Here is a 15327-nt window from a genome sequence, read left to right as displayed (position 1 = left end):
CAAAATTCCTTACTGAACGATGAGACAAGTTGTTAATCTCATATACAAATTTTAGGGCCGTTTTCACAGTTTGCTGTGCATCATCAAGTTAATGCCTTGTCTGAAATTTCGTTATCTTATGTCTTCCAATTCTCTAGCACTGTTTGAAGTTATGCAACCATCCACAGCTTCCCTTTACATCACTGTAATACACTTCGCGCACAATTTGATGTGCATAACATAGCAGGTCACTATCAGGCACATCCTGTAAACTGTATCGAGCTTCCTTGAAATGCATAACACCAGTTTTTGTAACAGGTGCACCTTCTCCTCCCTTGAATATCTGCAGTTTTTCTTATGCACTACATGCTCATATTGCTGTGGACTTATTTGAAATCTGTTCATAATTGTTTTTTCTATGTTGCATATGATCTTCCATGTACATAATTATGTTTCACATCTGCTCCTTGGACAATGATTGTTCTTTACTACGTTTCACCGGAGACGGGACTTGTGGCTCCCTGTCAGACAATGATGAACTGCATGGCTTGACACCTGTTTCAAAATTACTTTCACTTGTTAAGCTTGTATCGTCATCATTGTACTCCTCGTGTATGCTGTCCGCACAGTCGAAGATATACGGCACTATACATTTCACTGACTCACCTTGCAGAAACACTAATATTTTATCTGCCACTTTTTTTTCACTCAGCAAAATTCCTTGTGTTCCTTTCCAAGAAATGTGTCCAGAAACAACTACACCCATAATAACAACCAACTGAAATGTTTCTCTTCATGAGGTAGCTCAGTACATTACCATTAAAACGACACTAGTTCATATGAGAATTCTATGTACGGCTGGAATTCTGCCAAGTTACAGTGTCAGCATCAACAACTGACTGAAAGCAGCATTCTTTTCCTGTGTCAAGGAACATTTGAGAAACCAAATTAACCATACTATGCAGACCTTCATGGGCAATGTTAACTTCCTTGAAGATGAAACAACTTTGAGACTTAGGCCAAGGAAACAGCAATACTTTCTGCTTAATATTTCACCTCCCATTGCAGGATACCTTGTGATAAGGTACATGTGCTGTAAAGTCCACCAACAATACAGACCATTTCTGTTGGCTGCTGAATCATGGGCTTGTGTCACTGAGGAACGAATACAACAGTCCAGTTGCCAACAGCGACAGCATAAGCCTCCTGGTGCCCCATCATTGAGAACCAAACAGGTCATTGCCAGTCACTGTGACCAGTGATGTCAGCGTTGCCCACAGGTGGCATTGCTGTCGCCAGTAGGAGATGCGACTATCTCAACAGTACTTGTGTCCGCCAGGTCATGTGCCTGTAAGTAGGCTGTGCCACGTTCCGCTGCCTCTATGGTATTTATGTCAACCTAAGGCCACAGCCAGCCAGTTTGGCCCCAGCCACCAACCAGACAGTTTCAGCAGCAGATACAGGATGCAGTCCAGCAGACAATCAGGGACCACTATGCCTTTGCTATCCTCCAGAGCGGCCAGCTGGGCAACCGAGAACCTGTCCCTCATTGATCACAGGTTTGTAGACTGCTGCCTTCGGATTCAGTATCAAACTATTGTAGAAAAAGTGTGAATACTGGACAGAAATCCAGCTTGTGGCATGTCTGTACATAGACTATAACTGTGATTCACGATTGATGCCCAATTTAGAAGTGTCATTAATTAGCAAAACTATCAGACTGAAGCAGTGCACACTACATTCAGAAGTTCTTTGTGTTTTTCAATGATTAATTCTTTGGCAGGCTGTGTGGTTATGAAAGTACCTTTATTTATGCTATTCCTAATAAAGTGTATAGTGTTATTTGTCCACATAGGAGCTTCTTCCTTTTATGTCCACCACATCCTGGCCACAAGAGGGACATGGGTTTTAATTTCCCAATGCTTTTAAAAATGAAAGTTTTCTGAACCCCATATGCAACATACTTTTTTCGTAAAGCCGTCACAATGATTTCACAGAACTTTTGTTTTAAAGCTGCACTTTTGTCATTGAACTAATGGAGACTATGGATTTCTTTAATTACTATAGTTTGGTCTTGGTTTCCTATAAAGCCTTCAATTGCTTTTTCATATGAGTTTGGTAGTTTGTCGAGTCTACCCATAACTTTCAATCTATCTGTAATAACATCTTGTCATGTGCAAATGACTTTACATGCAAAGTCATTCCTATTTGCCACACATTCTGTGTAACAAGTTCCATTAGTAAACATTTAAATATGTCGCAAAAATCACACAGCAGTTTATTTCAGGCTTTAGGTAACTTTTGTAGTAACTATTATATGTTCCACCATTCCTTTATAAAATTCGAAATATTCTGGCACTTTTGGTGAATGATGCTGTATACACATTAGGATCGAGGTTGGCCATCTGGATCTTCTTTGTCAATAATCTGAAAGAGAACTTGGACAAAAGGCACCTTTTGCTCCAAGGAGAACCACAACTTATTATTAGTTCCACTCTGTCTGTAATACAAACTGAAAACGCTTCTCCCACGAGTTTCTTTGGCACACATGTTGAGAGTAAGTTGTCTTCTTATCCCATGTATTTACACCCCTTACCTCTATAACTGTGCACCTTCTTTTAGTTAGTACCATAAGTTGGACAATTTACAACAGCAAAAGTGGGACCACAATGGCTCACGTACGTTGCCAGTTTCAGATAGTGCTTGTGGGTGATGAAGATAAATAACAAAGCAGTCCCCTCCTCCAAAATGACTTTTCTGCACGTTACATAGACCTGATATTCATATGTAATGTACACTCAAGTAGGCAAGTACTCTGCAAATCTACCATTTCTGGAGACGAAGGGGTTGGTGTGAGCGACAGAAGGTTTGTACCTCAGATATTCCAACCAACACACTGATCAGTATGTTTCCAGCTGTTTGACCAAACTGAAGGCAGTTTTCAGTTGCACATGAACAGGAGCCAAACCAGTCTGTACCTAGAGAAAGCACTGTTGTTTCAGGCATCAACCATTAGGTTTATTCGATGAAGTTCTCCATTCCTGTCACTTGCCAGATAGTCTCTTCATTTTAGCATGATTACCATGCCTTAGATGCTCAATGATCTGCCTCAAATCTAGAACTCCTTTCCTTCCACCATCTCATTAGCCACAATTCTAAACAAAGAGTCTTGTGTCCAACAATTCATTCTCTCAACTGGTAATTTTTCTCATTTATTCATTCAAGATGTGTAATTCCTCACTCAATCCATCTGACCTTCAACACTCTCCTGTAACATACCACATTTTCTCCTTACCGCTGTAATAAAAATTTCTTTTGTTTAGATGTCTATGACGGTGGACATAAGATAGTAAACCAAACTGTCAAAACTTTTGCTCGTGATACTTCTTATACGTCATAACTGGTAACTATTTCCTGCTCAATCTGAAATTGGTGTGTGTCAAACAGCTAACTTACAGATAACATTATTCCACAATGGAAACTCTCACAGAACTGGCATTCTATGTTGCAATAGCACACATGCTTATAACAATATAATGAAAGGTATAATTACTGCTCAATATGCAGCAGAGAAAACCTTTGTAAACACACACACACACACACACACACACACACACACACAAACACAAACACACACACACACACAAAACTGTGTGGGACTTGCATTTGCATGTGTGTGTTTGTGTGTGTGTGTTTGACAAAGGCCTTGTTAACCAAAAGCTAACTTCCTGACAGTCTTTTTGTCATGCCTTTCTGCGACTCAGCATATCTGCTATATGGTGAGTAGCAACTATCCTTTTCATTATATTGTTACATATAACTTTTACTTCTTCCATTGTCTGTCCAGCCACCATATCTTAAGCTCGATGATGTACTTCATGGTATTTATTCACCCTGCTTCCTGATCCTACTGGCCTACGTAACATGTGAACCCCACCACTGGTAAAATATTCATATTAAGTGTTAAGTGAGATGGAAAACTTTACACAAAATATTGTGACAGGCATGCACATGGGAAACGTATTTCTTGATGTCTAAAAATGCTGACTACAAATGTTAACAGTCAACTCACATATACTGCTTTTGGCCTCACTAGCTTCTACTCTTACGTCATTTTCAATAATCCACATCCCTACTTGCCCAACAGCTGCATCAGCATGTAATAGGAAATGTGAGGGGATGTGTGATCCTACTACATACTCATGTAGCCATTGGCTAAGAAATTTCTAGTCTATTGAGAACGACATATAGTAGAAACTGGTCTAGCTGAAAAATAATATATGTGAGCATATGCTAGTTAACCTCTTTCATCAAATTTAATGTGTTCACTGATACTCTATGCTAACAATATGACAGATGTGAACAAATCTAAAAATCTTGTGACAAGAGTATACACAAACAAAATATGTCTTTAGCTCTAGAAGTATCTTAAATGCACACGACAGTTACAAAATTTCAAAACAGAATATCTAAAAATGTGTATTTTAAATGCACTAGAATATTACAAATTTTCAAACGTAGCTTCTGAAACTCATCTTACCTTCCCTCAAGCAACGGCGAACTTCCATAGCTTCATAGCGTAGACCTGCACTATTTACAAAATTAAATGACTTTGATGCTGTTGGTAGTATGAAATCACATGTCTTCTCTGGTGTTGCCAAACTTGTAGGGCACCAAAAGTTTGGTATCTGAAATAAACATGCAGTTTTAAATGATCTGTAGAAGTTATACTACATTTCTACTTTCATGATCAAACATTAATGATTAGCTCTAGTAAGGTGTCCACAATAAGTACAATATAATAATGCATTATATACCAATTTAAAGCAAGAAGTGTACATTCAAGATAAAAGAAATGATGGATTTAATGAAAGCCAGAGCTCCTATGCACAGATTATTGAAGAGGACAGCAATAGTAAAGACATTCTTAAGTAATACTGACATCTACCTTTCCCATAGTCTCGCACATTTCTACAGCTTTACATTTCTCCTCTAGCCAATCCAACTTTGCCATTTTGCATTTTCTCTCATTCTTGTTTTTTCAGGCATCTGTATTCCATTTTGCCTGCATCATCTGCTGTAATTTTCTACTTCCTTCTTTTGTAAATAAATTCAATATTATGTATGTTATCCAAGAACTTCTTCTCGACCTTATCTGTCTGCCTTCTTGATTGTCTGCTGGCTTCACTGTTTCATCTCTTGAAGCTACCCATTCATGTTCTATTTATTGACCTCCCCTATTTCAGTAAATCATTACCACTCACTCCATCTGGAACTCTAACCAACTTCTAGTTCTCCCATTTTATCCAGGTCTCATTCCCTTAATTTCTGAAGTTCCTTCATCTTTAATCTGCAGTTCATAAACAATAAAATATGGTCAGAGTTCATACCTGCACCTGGAAATGTTTTGCCATTTGAATTCTGGTTTCAGAATCACTATCTTACCAATATACAAAGGTGTGAGAAAAGTGATAAGTGATTTTTTTATGTACCAAAGTTTTTATTTTTTTCAAATAACAATACTGTCCCCTTCAAAGCAGTTCCCTTTGGCAGCGGAATCATTGTTCCCAGTCTTGGTAGCAGTGCTGAAAGGCTTTAAATGGTAGGCCTTTAACATGTCGGTCACATTCTTTGAATGTTCTCCAGAGTCTCAAAATGACGTCCTTTTAAGACAGTTTTGGGAAAAGAAAAAAGTCTCAGGGGGTTGTGGGACAATAGGAATGCCTTTTGAGGTCAAAAATTCCACAGTGAAAGAGGCCATGTGACATGGGGCATTGTCATGGTGCAGCATCCACTTGTCTGCAATATCTGCTCTCCCGCTATTCACCCTTTTTTCGAGTTTTTTAAGGACATCTTTGTAAAACACTTGGTTGACAGTTTGTTCTAGAGGAACAAATTCTTTAGGCATGTTAACCCTACTGTCAAAAAAGCAAATCAGCATTGCTCTGATCTTTGATTTGATTATTTGAACTTTTTTCACTCGAGCAGATGTCACAGTGTGCCACTTCTCACTTTGGTGCTTTGTGCCAAGATTGTACTCAAAAATCCAGGACTGATCACCGTGATCACAAGACTGAACCATTTGTGGTCACTGACAATCCTCTCACGATGATCAACGCACACATTTTCGCAATTGTCCTTCTGCTCAGTTGTGAAGTTCTTTGGCACCTTTTTGGCACAAAGCTTTTGCATGTGCAAAACTTTGGTCAAAATCTGATGTCACCCATTATCCTTCTTGTTAAACATAGGTGTGCTCTCACAAGCGCATGCACACGTTCAACATTTTTTTTTTTTTTTTTTTTAATAGAAGGTCTCCCTACGCGAGGTTTACCTTCAACGTGTTCTCAGCCTTTCGAAAATGATTTGTGGCAGCAAAGAACTTGTATTCTTGATGAGGAGTATTCCCCACAGGCCTGTTTCAACTTTTGAAAGGCACATTTGTGAATTCGCCAAGTTTAACGCAAAACATGATGGCATAGCATTGCTCTAAATTCTACTGTTCCATTTTCATAATACAAAACAAAAACACAATCTCACTGATGATGCTGCCAAAAATCATGTGCTTGCAGGGAGCTGTAACTCGGACTGAGCATCTGGAAGGGATGAGCAAGTATTGCCAGATCGCTCAGATGTTGTCAGTCTCATTACTTTTCATACACAACTCAACAATCTATCTGAAACATTCTGGAGTCTCTATGTCTCTTCCAGGTATACAACTTTCTTTGATGGTTGTTAAACAAGTGTTAGCAAGGTTTAAATTAGGCTCTTTGCAAAATTCTATGAGGTGGCTGCCTCTTAAATTCCTTTTCCCCAATTCCTGCTCTTTTTCCTTCTGTTTGTTTTATTACCATCAATTTTCAGTCACCTTCCATATTTAAACTTTTGATGCTCTTAATTAGGTCAACAGTTTCTTTTATCCCATCATACATTCATCAATCTCTCAATCATCTGTGTGGCTAGTATGTACATTAATTTATACTACAGTGGCACCAGAGTACTTGAAGAAAAAATAAAAAGAAAAGAAACTATATGAACTATAGACTAAATTATACGAGGCAGAAATTATTTATTTCAAAGATGAAAGTGGCAAATTTGGTATTACTAACATTTCTTCCAGCTCTAATAAACTGAGATGTCGCAAAAAATAATAAAAAAGACCCTGAAAATTGAAAATAAAACAGCTACAACTCATTAAGAAGTACATAAAAAAGAGTATTCTTCTTTAACACGAAGCTACAAATTTATTGAAGGGCAGTTCCATTTTCCACCTTGGCTGTTACGTAATTATTGTTATCTGAATCACTATCAGCTGATTTTGACTGTTAGTCACATTCCAGTGAATACTCATACATTCTTAAACACCACATGAGACCTACATTCTATGTATGTTAACATTTTAAAATAACTACTGCCACGGTGGCACGTGTGTGTATATATATAAAACCATAACTTGCCATATTACTCGTACCTAATGCCGTATTAATTTGCCACTGGCTATCTGCCAGTAAAAAGTTTTTCAAAGATGTACTGACAGACAGTCACCACTGCCCAACTAATTCTCCCTTTTAGTATGACGGTAAATTTCTATCTCCTCCATAACCCTTCCTTTCCTGATTTCATGTAGAACTGTACGGGCTTGGTGGCCTCTGAAATAGTGTTGCCAGTCTCTTTTGAATGTGTTGCCATTGCAGACTTACTGCTGTCAGTCAACATGGAGTGTTCTTTGTATCTAGTGCCAAAATTCTATCCTGTCTGACCTGTATAAAATTTCTGGAAACTATCACAATTCATTTTATAAATTCCAGGCCTTGACAAGGGGTCAACTTTGCTGTTTGTGTGACACATGAATCTGAGTATGCTCCTTTATTTTTATTTATTTATTTTTACCACACAGTTTTATTCAAGATTTTAACAATATATGACACCGAGACATATTTAATTTCATCATTATAACTTGTCTTTAGTCATGGTAGTTTCTGTATCGGTTCTTGCTCTGCTTTTCTTTAATTTATCTGCATACATTGTATTATTTGCCATTTAAAACCATTGTTTTAAGCTCCCTGTGCAAAACTCCCAATTCTTCCTCTATTTCACAGATTTCTAAAGAAATGACAATAGATAATTTGATGCAGCATGGAATGAAAGTATGTATTTTTGTGCATATTTAGGCGACAGGAATTATTATGGCTAATGACATCTGTTCTTGTATCTTTATGATGGATTCTGAATTTTGCTGTTGCTTAGCATTTATAGTTTTAATATGTAGGAAGCTCACACTTTTGTGGGTCTCATTTTCCATTGTAAACTTCGTTGTGTCATGTAAGCTATGATGCTGGGCATGCATGTTGGTAAGATCATTCTAGGTGTCGTGGACAAATATAATCATCATAGTTTTGTTCTCAAGGCATGATCAAACTTTTTTGATGAAATTCACAGAGCATTCAGCACAATCCAGCATAGGACAGGGCAGTAAAGCATCACTTACAATGCTAAATTTCAGCACTATCATGCTTAAAATTATTGCACTCTCCCAACTCTGAATACAAAATATGATATAAATAACGTAAATCAATCTTTAATAGCACACTTTTTATAATTATTGTGTTACAACTGCAATGTCATTAACATGGAAACATGTACTGTAACGATTCTGACAACCTGTAGGCCTCCAACAGTAAATGTTTTCAACTTCATTAAGCAATTAGAGACAGTACTAGTAACACTTAGTAGAAACAACTGAGAAATGATTTAACTGGAGATTTCAATATAGATTTCAACATTCCCAACAAGAGTAGAAAGACATACTATAACAGCAGTCAATAAGTTATTTCTAAATCAAGTTGTCTTTAATTAAATAGATGTGAACCCCATAATAAATGATTTATCTAACCATGAGGTTCAAACGACAGCAATAAAACAGACTGAAAGTGTGTAATGTAGTGGGAGTCTAACCTGGGACCTTTGGTTTTTGTGGGTAAGTGCTCCACTGACTGAGCTATCCAAGCACAATTCACGACCCACCCTCACACTTCACTTCCAACAGTACAACATCTCTTACCTTGCCAACAGGAAGTTTCGAAGTATTGCACACTCTGCTGCACAGTCAAAATTTTATTCTGGAAACAATCACCCAGGCTACGGGCTAAGCCATTTCTCCACAACATCCTTTCTCTTTTGAGCGTTATTTCTGCAAGGTATGCAGAAAAACTAATTTGAAGTTTGGAAGGCAGGAGACAGGGACTGGTAGAAGTGAAAGCTGTGGGTGCAGATCATGAATCTTGCTCAGGTAGCTCAGTCGATAGAACACTTGTTTGTGAAAGGCAAAGGTCACAGGTTTGAGTGCCAGTCCAGTGCACAGTTTTATACTGCTAGGAAGCTTATGGCAATCTAGCTGGGTGACATCTTCAACAACCACCAACATTTTGACAGTTGCCTGAAAATGACAGTGTGTGTACCCATCAAAATTTAGTTTGTTGTTGAAAATGTCACCTAGCTGTATTTCCATAGGTCATTTGATCCAGGAATTCAATTCTGCCCTAAAAATATTCTTACAGTGTTATGAATACAGTTTTCTTTTGCAATTGGCCAGGGATATTTACACAGGAAGCCAAGAGAAAGTGCAGCTAACATCTGGTATCAAAATATCTTTCACTAAAAAGAGAGAGCTTCATTTAATACAAAGAAGCAGCTCATATCACAACTTAAAAATGTACTGTTAACAATACCACAAAGTTATTCAGCATGTCACCCAAAAGGCCAAAGCCATGCATGAAATATTCAAAATTCCAAGAACAAGTCAAGAAAAATTGGAGCATTATTACATATGGAACAAACTGAACAAATGATGTTTAACTTACAGGTAACAGTAGCAATGAAACAGATAACATGAAATTGGCTACTAAATTCTACAAATTCTTCCTAATATCAGCTGAGAACATGGACACTAAAAACAATCTATTGAAATCAAAGCTAATATTCTTACTTAGACAGGCAATGTATATTTCATCATCAGACATATGTTTTGCCAACTGACCTGTTAGAGACATCAAAAAAATCATTAGGTCGCTAAAAGTAATGACTCCTCTGGCTGTAAGGTTATCCCAGCCAAAGTACTAGCATACTGTGCTGACTTGGTAGAACCACCCTTGAATTATCTCTGTAACCAGCCAAAAAGTCTACATCTACATCCATACTCTGGAAACCACTGTGAAGTGTGTGACAGAAGGTATGTTCCATTGTGCAAGTGATTTAGGTTTCCTCCCATTTCATTCACATATGGATCACAGAAAGAATGATTGCTTGAATGTTTCTGTGCATTCTGTGCATGTTGTAATTATTTTAATATTCTCTTTGTAACTATGGGAAAGATACTGAGGGGATTGTAATACATTACTTCAATAAAGTTGATTTTAGAAATGTTCTAAGTAAGTTTTCACAGGATAGTTTGTGTCTATATTCAAGAGTCTACAAGTTCAGTTCTTTCAGAATCTTTGACACTCTCCAAAGGGTTGACCAAACCTGTGACTATTCTTGCTGTCCTTCTTTGTATCTATTCTACACCCCATTAGTGCTATTTGGCATGGGTCTGACATACTTAAGCAATTTTTTTACGATGGATTGCACGAATGTTTTGTACGCAGTCTCCTTTGTAGTCCTTGTATTTCCACAAATTTCTAGTAATGAATTACAGTCTGCTGCCAGCTTTACTTAAGACCAAGCCTATGTGACCATTCCATTTCATACCCTCACAAATTATCACACCCAGGTATTTCTATGACTTGACTGAATACATTTTAATAATCTGATGCTAAATCACAGTAAGACTCAGTTTTTACAGTTTCTAACTCACAATTCAACAAGAACCAATATTTAGATCAGACAGAATGGGCGTATTATAAGTGAGACGGAACAGTTCAAGTTCCTAGGCGTTCAGATAGATAGTAAGCTGTTGCGGAAAGCCCATGTCCAGGATCTTGTTCAGAAACTAAATGCTGCTTTATTTACCATTAGAATAGTATCTGAAATAAGTGACACTTCAACACGAAAAGTAGTCTACTTCACATATTTTCATACGCTTATGACATATGGCATTATTTTTTGAGGTAATTCTTCTGATTTAAAAAGGGTATTTTGGCTCAAAAACGGGCTGTTCGAGCTATATGTGGTGTAAGTTCGAGAACCTCTTGTCGACCCCTATTCAGTAGTCAGGGAATTCTGACATTGCCCTCACAGTATATATTTTCTTTAATGTCGTTTGTTGTTAGCAATATTAGCCTATTCCCAAGAGTTAGCAGCTTTCACTCAGTTAATACTAGGCAGAAATCCAATCTGCATGTGGAATCTCCTTGACTCTTGTGCAGAAAGGAGTGCAGTATTCTGCTGCATCCATTTTCAATAAGCTACCACAAGAACTCAAAAATCTTAGCAGTACCTCAAACTCTTTTAAGTCTAAACTGAAGAGTTTCCTCATGGCTCACTCCTTCTATTCTGTCGAGGAGTTCCTGGAAGAGCTAAAAAATTAAGCAAATTCCAGTGTTAAATTGTTGATTTTCTTTATTTAAACTTACGACTTGTCACCTGAATATGTTTTTTTATATTTAATTTTATCTGTTTCTAATATGTTATAATTTCATGTATTGACTCGTTCCATGACCATGGAGATTTCTCCTTAATTTGGTCCCACAGAACAATAAATAAATAAATATAACTGTGACTTAGTATACAATATTCATAGGGTATTAGACATTTTCCTTTTGTGAAGAGCACAATTTTACATTTCTGAAGTGAGAAGTATGTAGTTACTGTTAATGTTGTCCACAAGGTCAGTAATACATGACACGAACAAGGATCCCAACACACTTTCCTGGGGCACACAAAAAGTTACTTCATCTGTCAATAGCACTCCATCCAAAATAACTTGCTGTGTCCTCCCTACCAAACAATTCTCAAACAAGTCACAAATTTCACTGGAAACACATACAATAGTAATTTCTATAATTATTACACATGTGATACTGAGCCCGGTGCTTTTCATAAATTGAGGAATACTACATGCACCTGACTGCCTTGATCTGTGGGTTTCAGTGTGTCATGAGAAAAGTGAGTTGAGTTTCACATGACCTATGTTTTCAGAATTCATGCTGTGGAGGAGGCCAAGACATATTTCTTGAAAGACTGGACAACATGCAAAAGCTGAGCTAGACAACAGATTTCTAATTATAAGCCAGTCTCCATCCTTCCTGTGTTATCAAAAATTTGAGAAGATAGCTAACATAAGATTAATGAACCATCTTGCCAAGAACAGCCTTTTAATGGCTCAGTTTGATTTTAATAAAGGCAACTGTAACGAGAAGTCAATGTAGGATCTACGTTACTCAATTCTAGAAGAACTAAACAATAAAAATTACCCTGTTGGCAATTTTCTGTGATCTTGTCAAGGTCTCTGATTGTGTAAAATTATACAGTTCTGCTAAGGAAATTGAAATAGTATTGCTTTAAAGGTCTTCACCAAACCTGGATGAAGCAGCGTCTTAGCAACAGAGTATGTGGAATAGGTTCCCAGACATGCGAGTGGCTCGAAAACTTGTTAAGTAATAGAACCCAGTACAGAGTCCTGGATGGCGAGTGTTCATCAGAGACAAGTGTGCTTTCAGGAGTGCCTCAGGAAACGATTTGGCGGACAGGGTGGGCATCAATCTGCCATTGTTTGCTGATGATGCTGTGGTGTATGGTAAGGTGTCAAAGTGAGTGACTGTAGAAGGATACAGGATTCTTTAGACAGAATTTCTATTTGACGTGATGAATGGCAGCTTTCTTTAAATGCACAAAAATGTAAGTTAATGCAGATGAATAGGGAAAATTATATTGTAATGCTCAAATATAATATTAGTGGTGCACTGCTTGATGCTGGCATGTTAATTAAATATTTACACGTAATGTCGGAAAGTGATACAAAATAGAATAAGCATATAAGGTCGGTAGTGGAGACGGCAAACGTTTGACTTCAATTTACTGGAAGATCTTAAGGAAAGTGTAGCTCATCTATAAAGAAGACTGTGTATAGACTGTGTAGTATCCATTCTTGAGTATGGCTCAAGTGTTTAGGATAACCCGGGTCGGATTACAGGAAGACATTGATGAAATTCGATTAAAGGAAGACATTGATGAAATTCAGAGCTGGGCTACTAGATTTATTACAGGTAGTTTCAACCAACACACAAGTACTTCACAGCTGCCTTGTGAACTCAAATGGCAATCCATGGAGGTAAGGAGATGTTCTGAATTAGAATCAATATTGAGAAACTTTATGGAACCGGCAACTGCGGCAGACTGCATAACAATTCTACTGCCCCCCAATGTACATTTAACATATGGACCACAAAGACGAGATATGAGAAATTAAGGCTCATACACAGGCATAACATCAGTATTTTTCTTTTGCTTTATTTGCAAGCAGAATAGGAAAGAAAATGCTTATTAAGAACATTCAACTATATGGTGAGTAACAATCTATATTACTAAGCCACAAACCCCAAACAGGCGAGCCCTACTCAAGTTGCATGTTTCCAATGTAATGGCTTCCATGGGCAAAAAAAAAATTATTTTCAGTAATTCAAAATAGTTATTGACCAAACTTAAAATGCTACAATAATCTACTCATTAAGAGGCATACTTTATGTTACAGGTCTAACATACTAAGACAAGTGTTACAGTTAGAAACTGCACATATACTGTAGTGTATCAGGATGTTTTAGCAAGTATCCTGGTCCACTTTGAAGAATCATCCCAGCAAAAGAGCATTGCAGTAGAGGAAATAGGCAGAAACAGTGTGTAAGACAAAATTAGAGACTGTCTGCACTGCTTTATTTTGGTACAGATACTACTGGAGGGTCAAGGTACATTGGCAGCAAATGCACAGCATCTACCGACACTCTTGATCCTGGCTTCTTGAGATCTCTCGTTAAGAGTCACGATAAAAGTTTAGTAGTGGCGTGAGACAATCTGTTGTGGGTGAATTCATTTCCAATTAACAATCTGTCCAGTTAATGTGAAATAATAATGTATGATAGAAGTTTTCAGATAAACCTTATTACAATTCCACAAGATTTTAATAATTCCACCTGAAAGTTTATTCTAGAATTGGAAGCTGATTGCTCTGTTTTAATGAAGTAATGCCCATTCAGTTATATTGACATTTATTACTGGTTGTGATGTGAACTGCTGCTTGGCAGTGTTGGTGAGTATCCAGAATCTACTTGCAATTAATGTCCATTTATCAATAAGAACGGTGTTCATCAGTGAAATGCAATATCAATGAAGTTACACAACAGTTGGTAATTTAACTTTTTAAACTGCTGGTTTATTGGCATTTCTGGAAAAGAACACTCTTATACTCTCATTCGATCAGCAAATTCCGTGTAACAGTTTGAATGTGTAATGGGACTTATTACGTCGCAAATCATTCTAACGAATGAATTGATTTGCATTACAGTGTTGCTAAGCAACTTGATCAACAAGGTGATATGTGTCCTAATTAAAACAGAACCTCAATATTTTGAATAAATTTTCAGTTCGTTTTTATCAAAAATCAGTATTTGTCTCGAAAAGTAATTTCAAACTTCGTGCATTAAGTCCAAGCACATTTGCAATCATTATAAACAATTTAATGGAAAGCTCAATCACGCACTAGTGTGTAACGTGTTTCAAATCGAGTGCGCAGGTTTCAATTTTCTCTGATAAGCTAAACAACGTTTTGTAATAATGTGATGTGTCTATCGCAAGTAAGGTCTAAATGAAACTGGATTTGTCTCTGTTCGCCTCAAACTCACAAAATGAAATTCACCACACAGGTCAGTGAACTGTACACATGCACTTTTAGCACTCTAAGTGGTAACTCATCTAAGAGCAAAAGCCACACATAACTTCACACTTTTTACATGAATACAAAAATCAAAGCACCTTTATATTAAACAGATCAATTATGGCATGCAATTACTAATTAAACATTTCCTATTCTAAATAAACTTCAAGAACTTTTATTTCATAATCAATAAAATTTTATCCCGTGAAAGAAACTATTGGTCTGCTAAAACGGATTCAGATTACTGTCAACTTGTGTCTGCATGATGACATCACGAATTGATACTTGCTTGGAATGAACGAAATACCTGTACTAAAAAATACTATCAGTTGAGTAATTTATGGACTTTTATGACAAATTTGGTACCCCTTGCATCGCCACATAGCCTATTTGAGCTACTGTAATATACATTAATGAAAGTAACAAACGTCAAAATATGGAAGAGTTACACAAGAGTTCATTCAAAGTCATTTCATAGCTCAGAGTCG

At 37.1% G+C, this 15327-nt stretch overlaps 1 protein-coding gene across 1 annotated transcript in view; it reads right to left on the bottom strand.

The window, feature by feature from the left end:
* The window catches only part of LOC124770032 (trans-1,2-dihydrobenzene-1,2-diol dehydrogenase-like), a gene marked incomplete at its 5' end in the record, with an annotated part of 105538 nt that overhangs the window by 22209 nt on the left and 68002 nt on the right, over nucleotides 1-15327 (bottom strand). Inside the window, 1 exon segment of the mRNA XM_047249170.1 lies at nucleotides 4520-4667. Within this exon segment, the coding sequence (XP_047105126.1) occupies nucleotides 4520-4667 (148 nt within the window).

The sequence above is a fragment of the Schistocerca piceifrons genome, unplaced genomic scaffold (genome assembly GCF_021461385.2).
Source record: "Schistocerca piceifrons isolate TAMUIC-IGC-003096 unplaced genomic scaffold, iqSchPice1.1 HiC_scaffold_726, whole genome shotgun sequence".
NCBI lineage: Eukaryota > Metazoa > Arthropoda > Insecta > Orthoptera > Acrididae > Schistocerca > Schistocerca piceifrons.
Note: the sequence above shows the minus strand (reverse complement) of the source record. Positions and strands in the feature narration are given on the sequence as shown.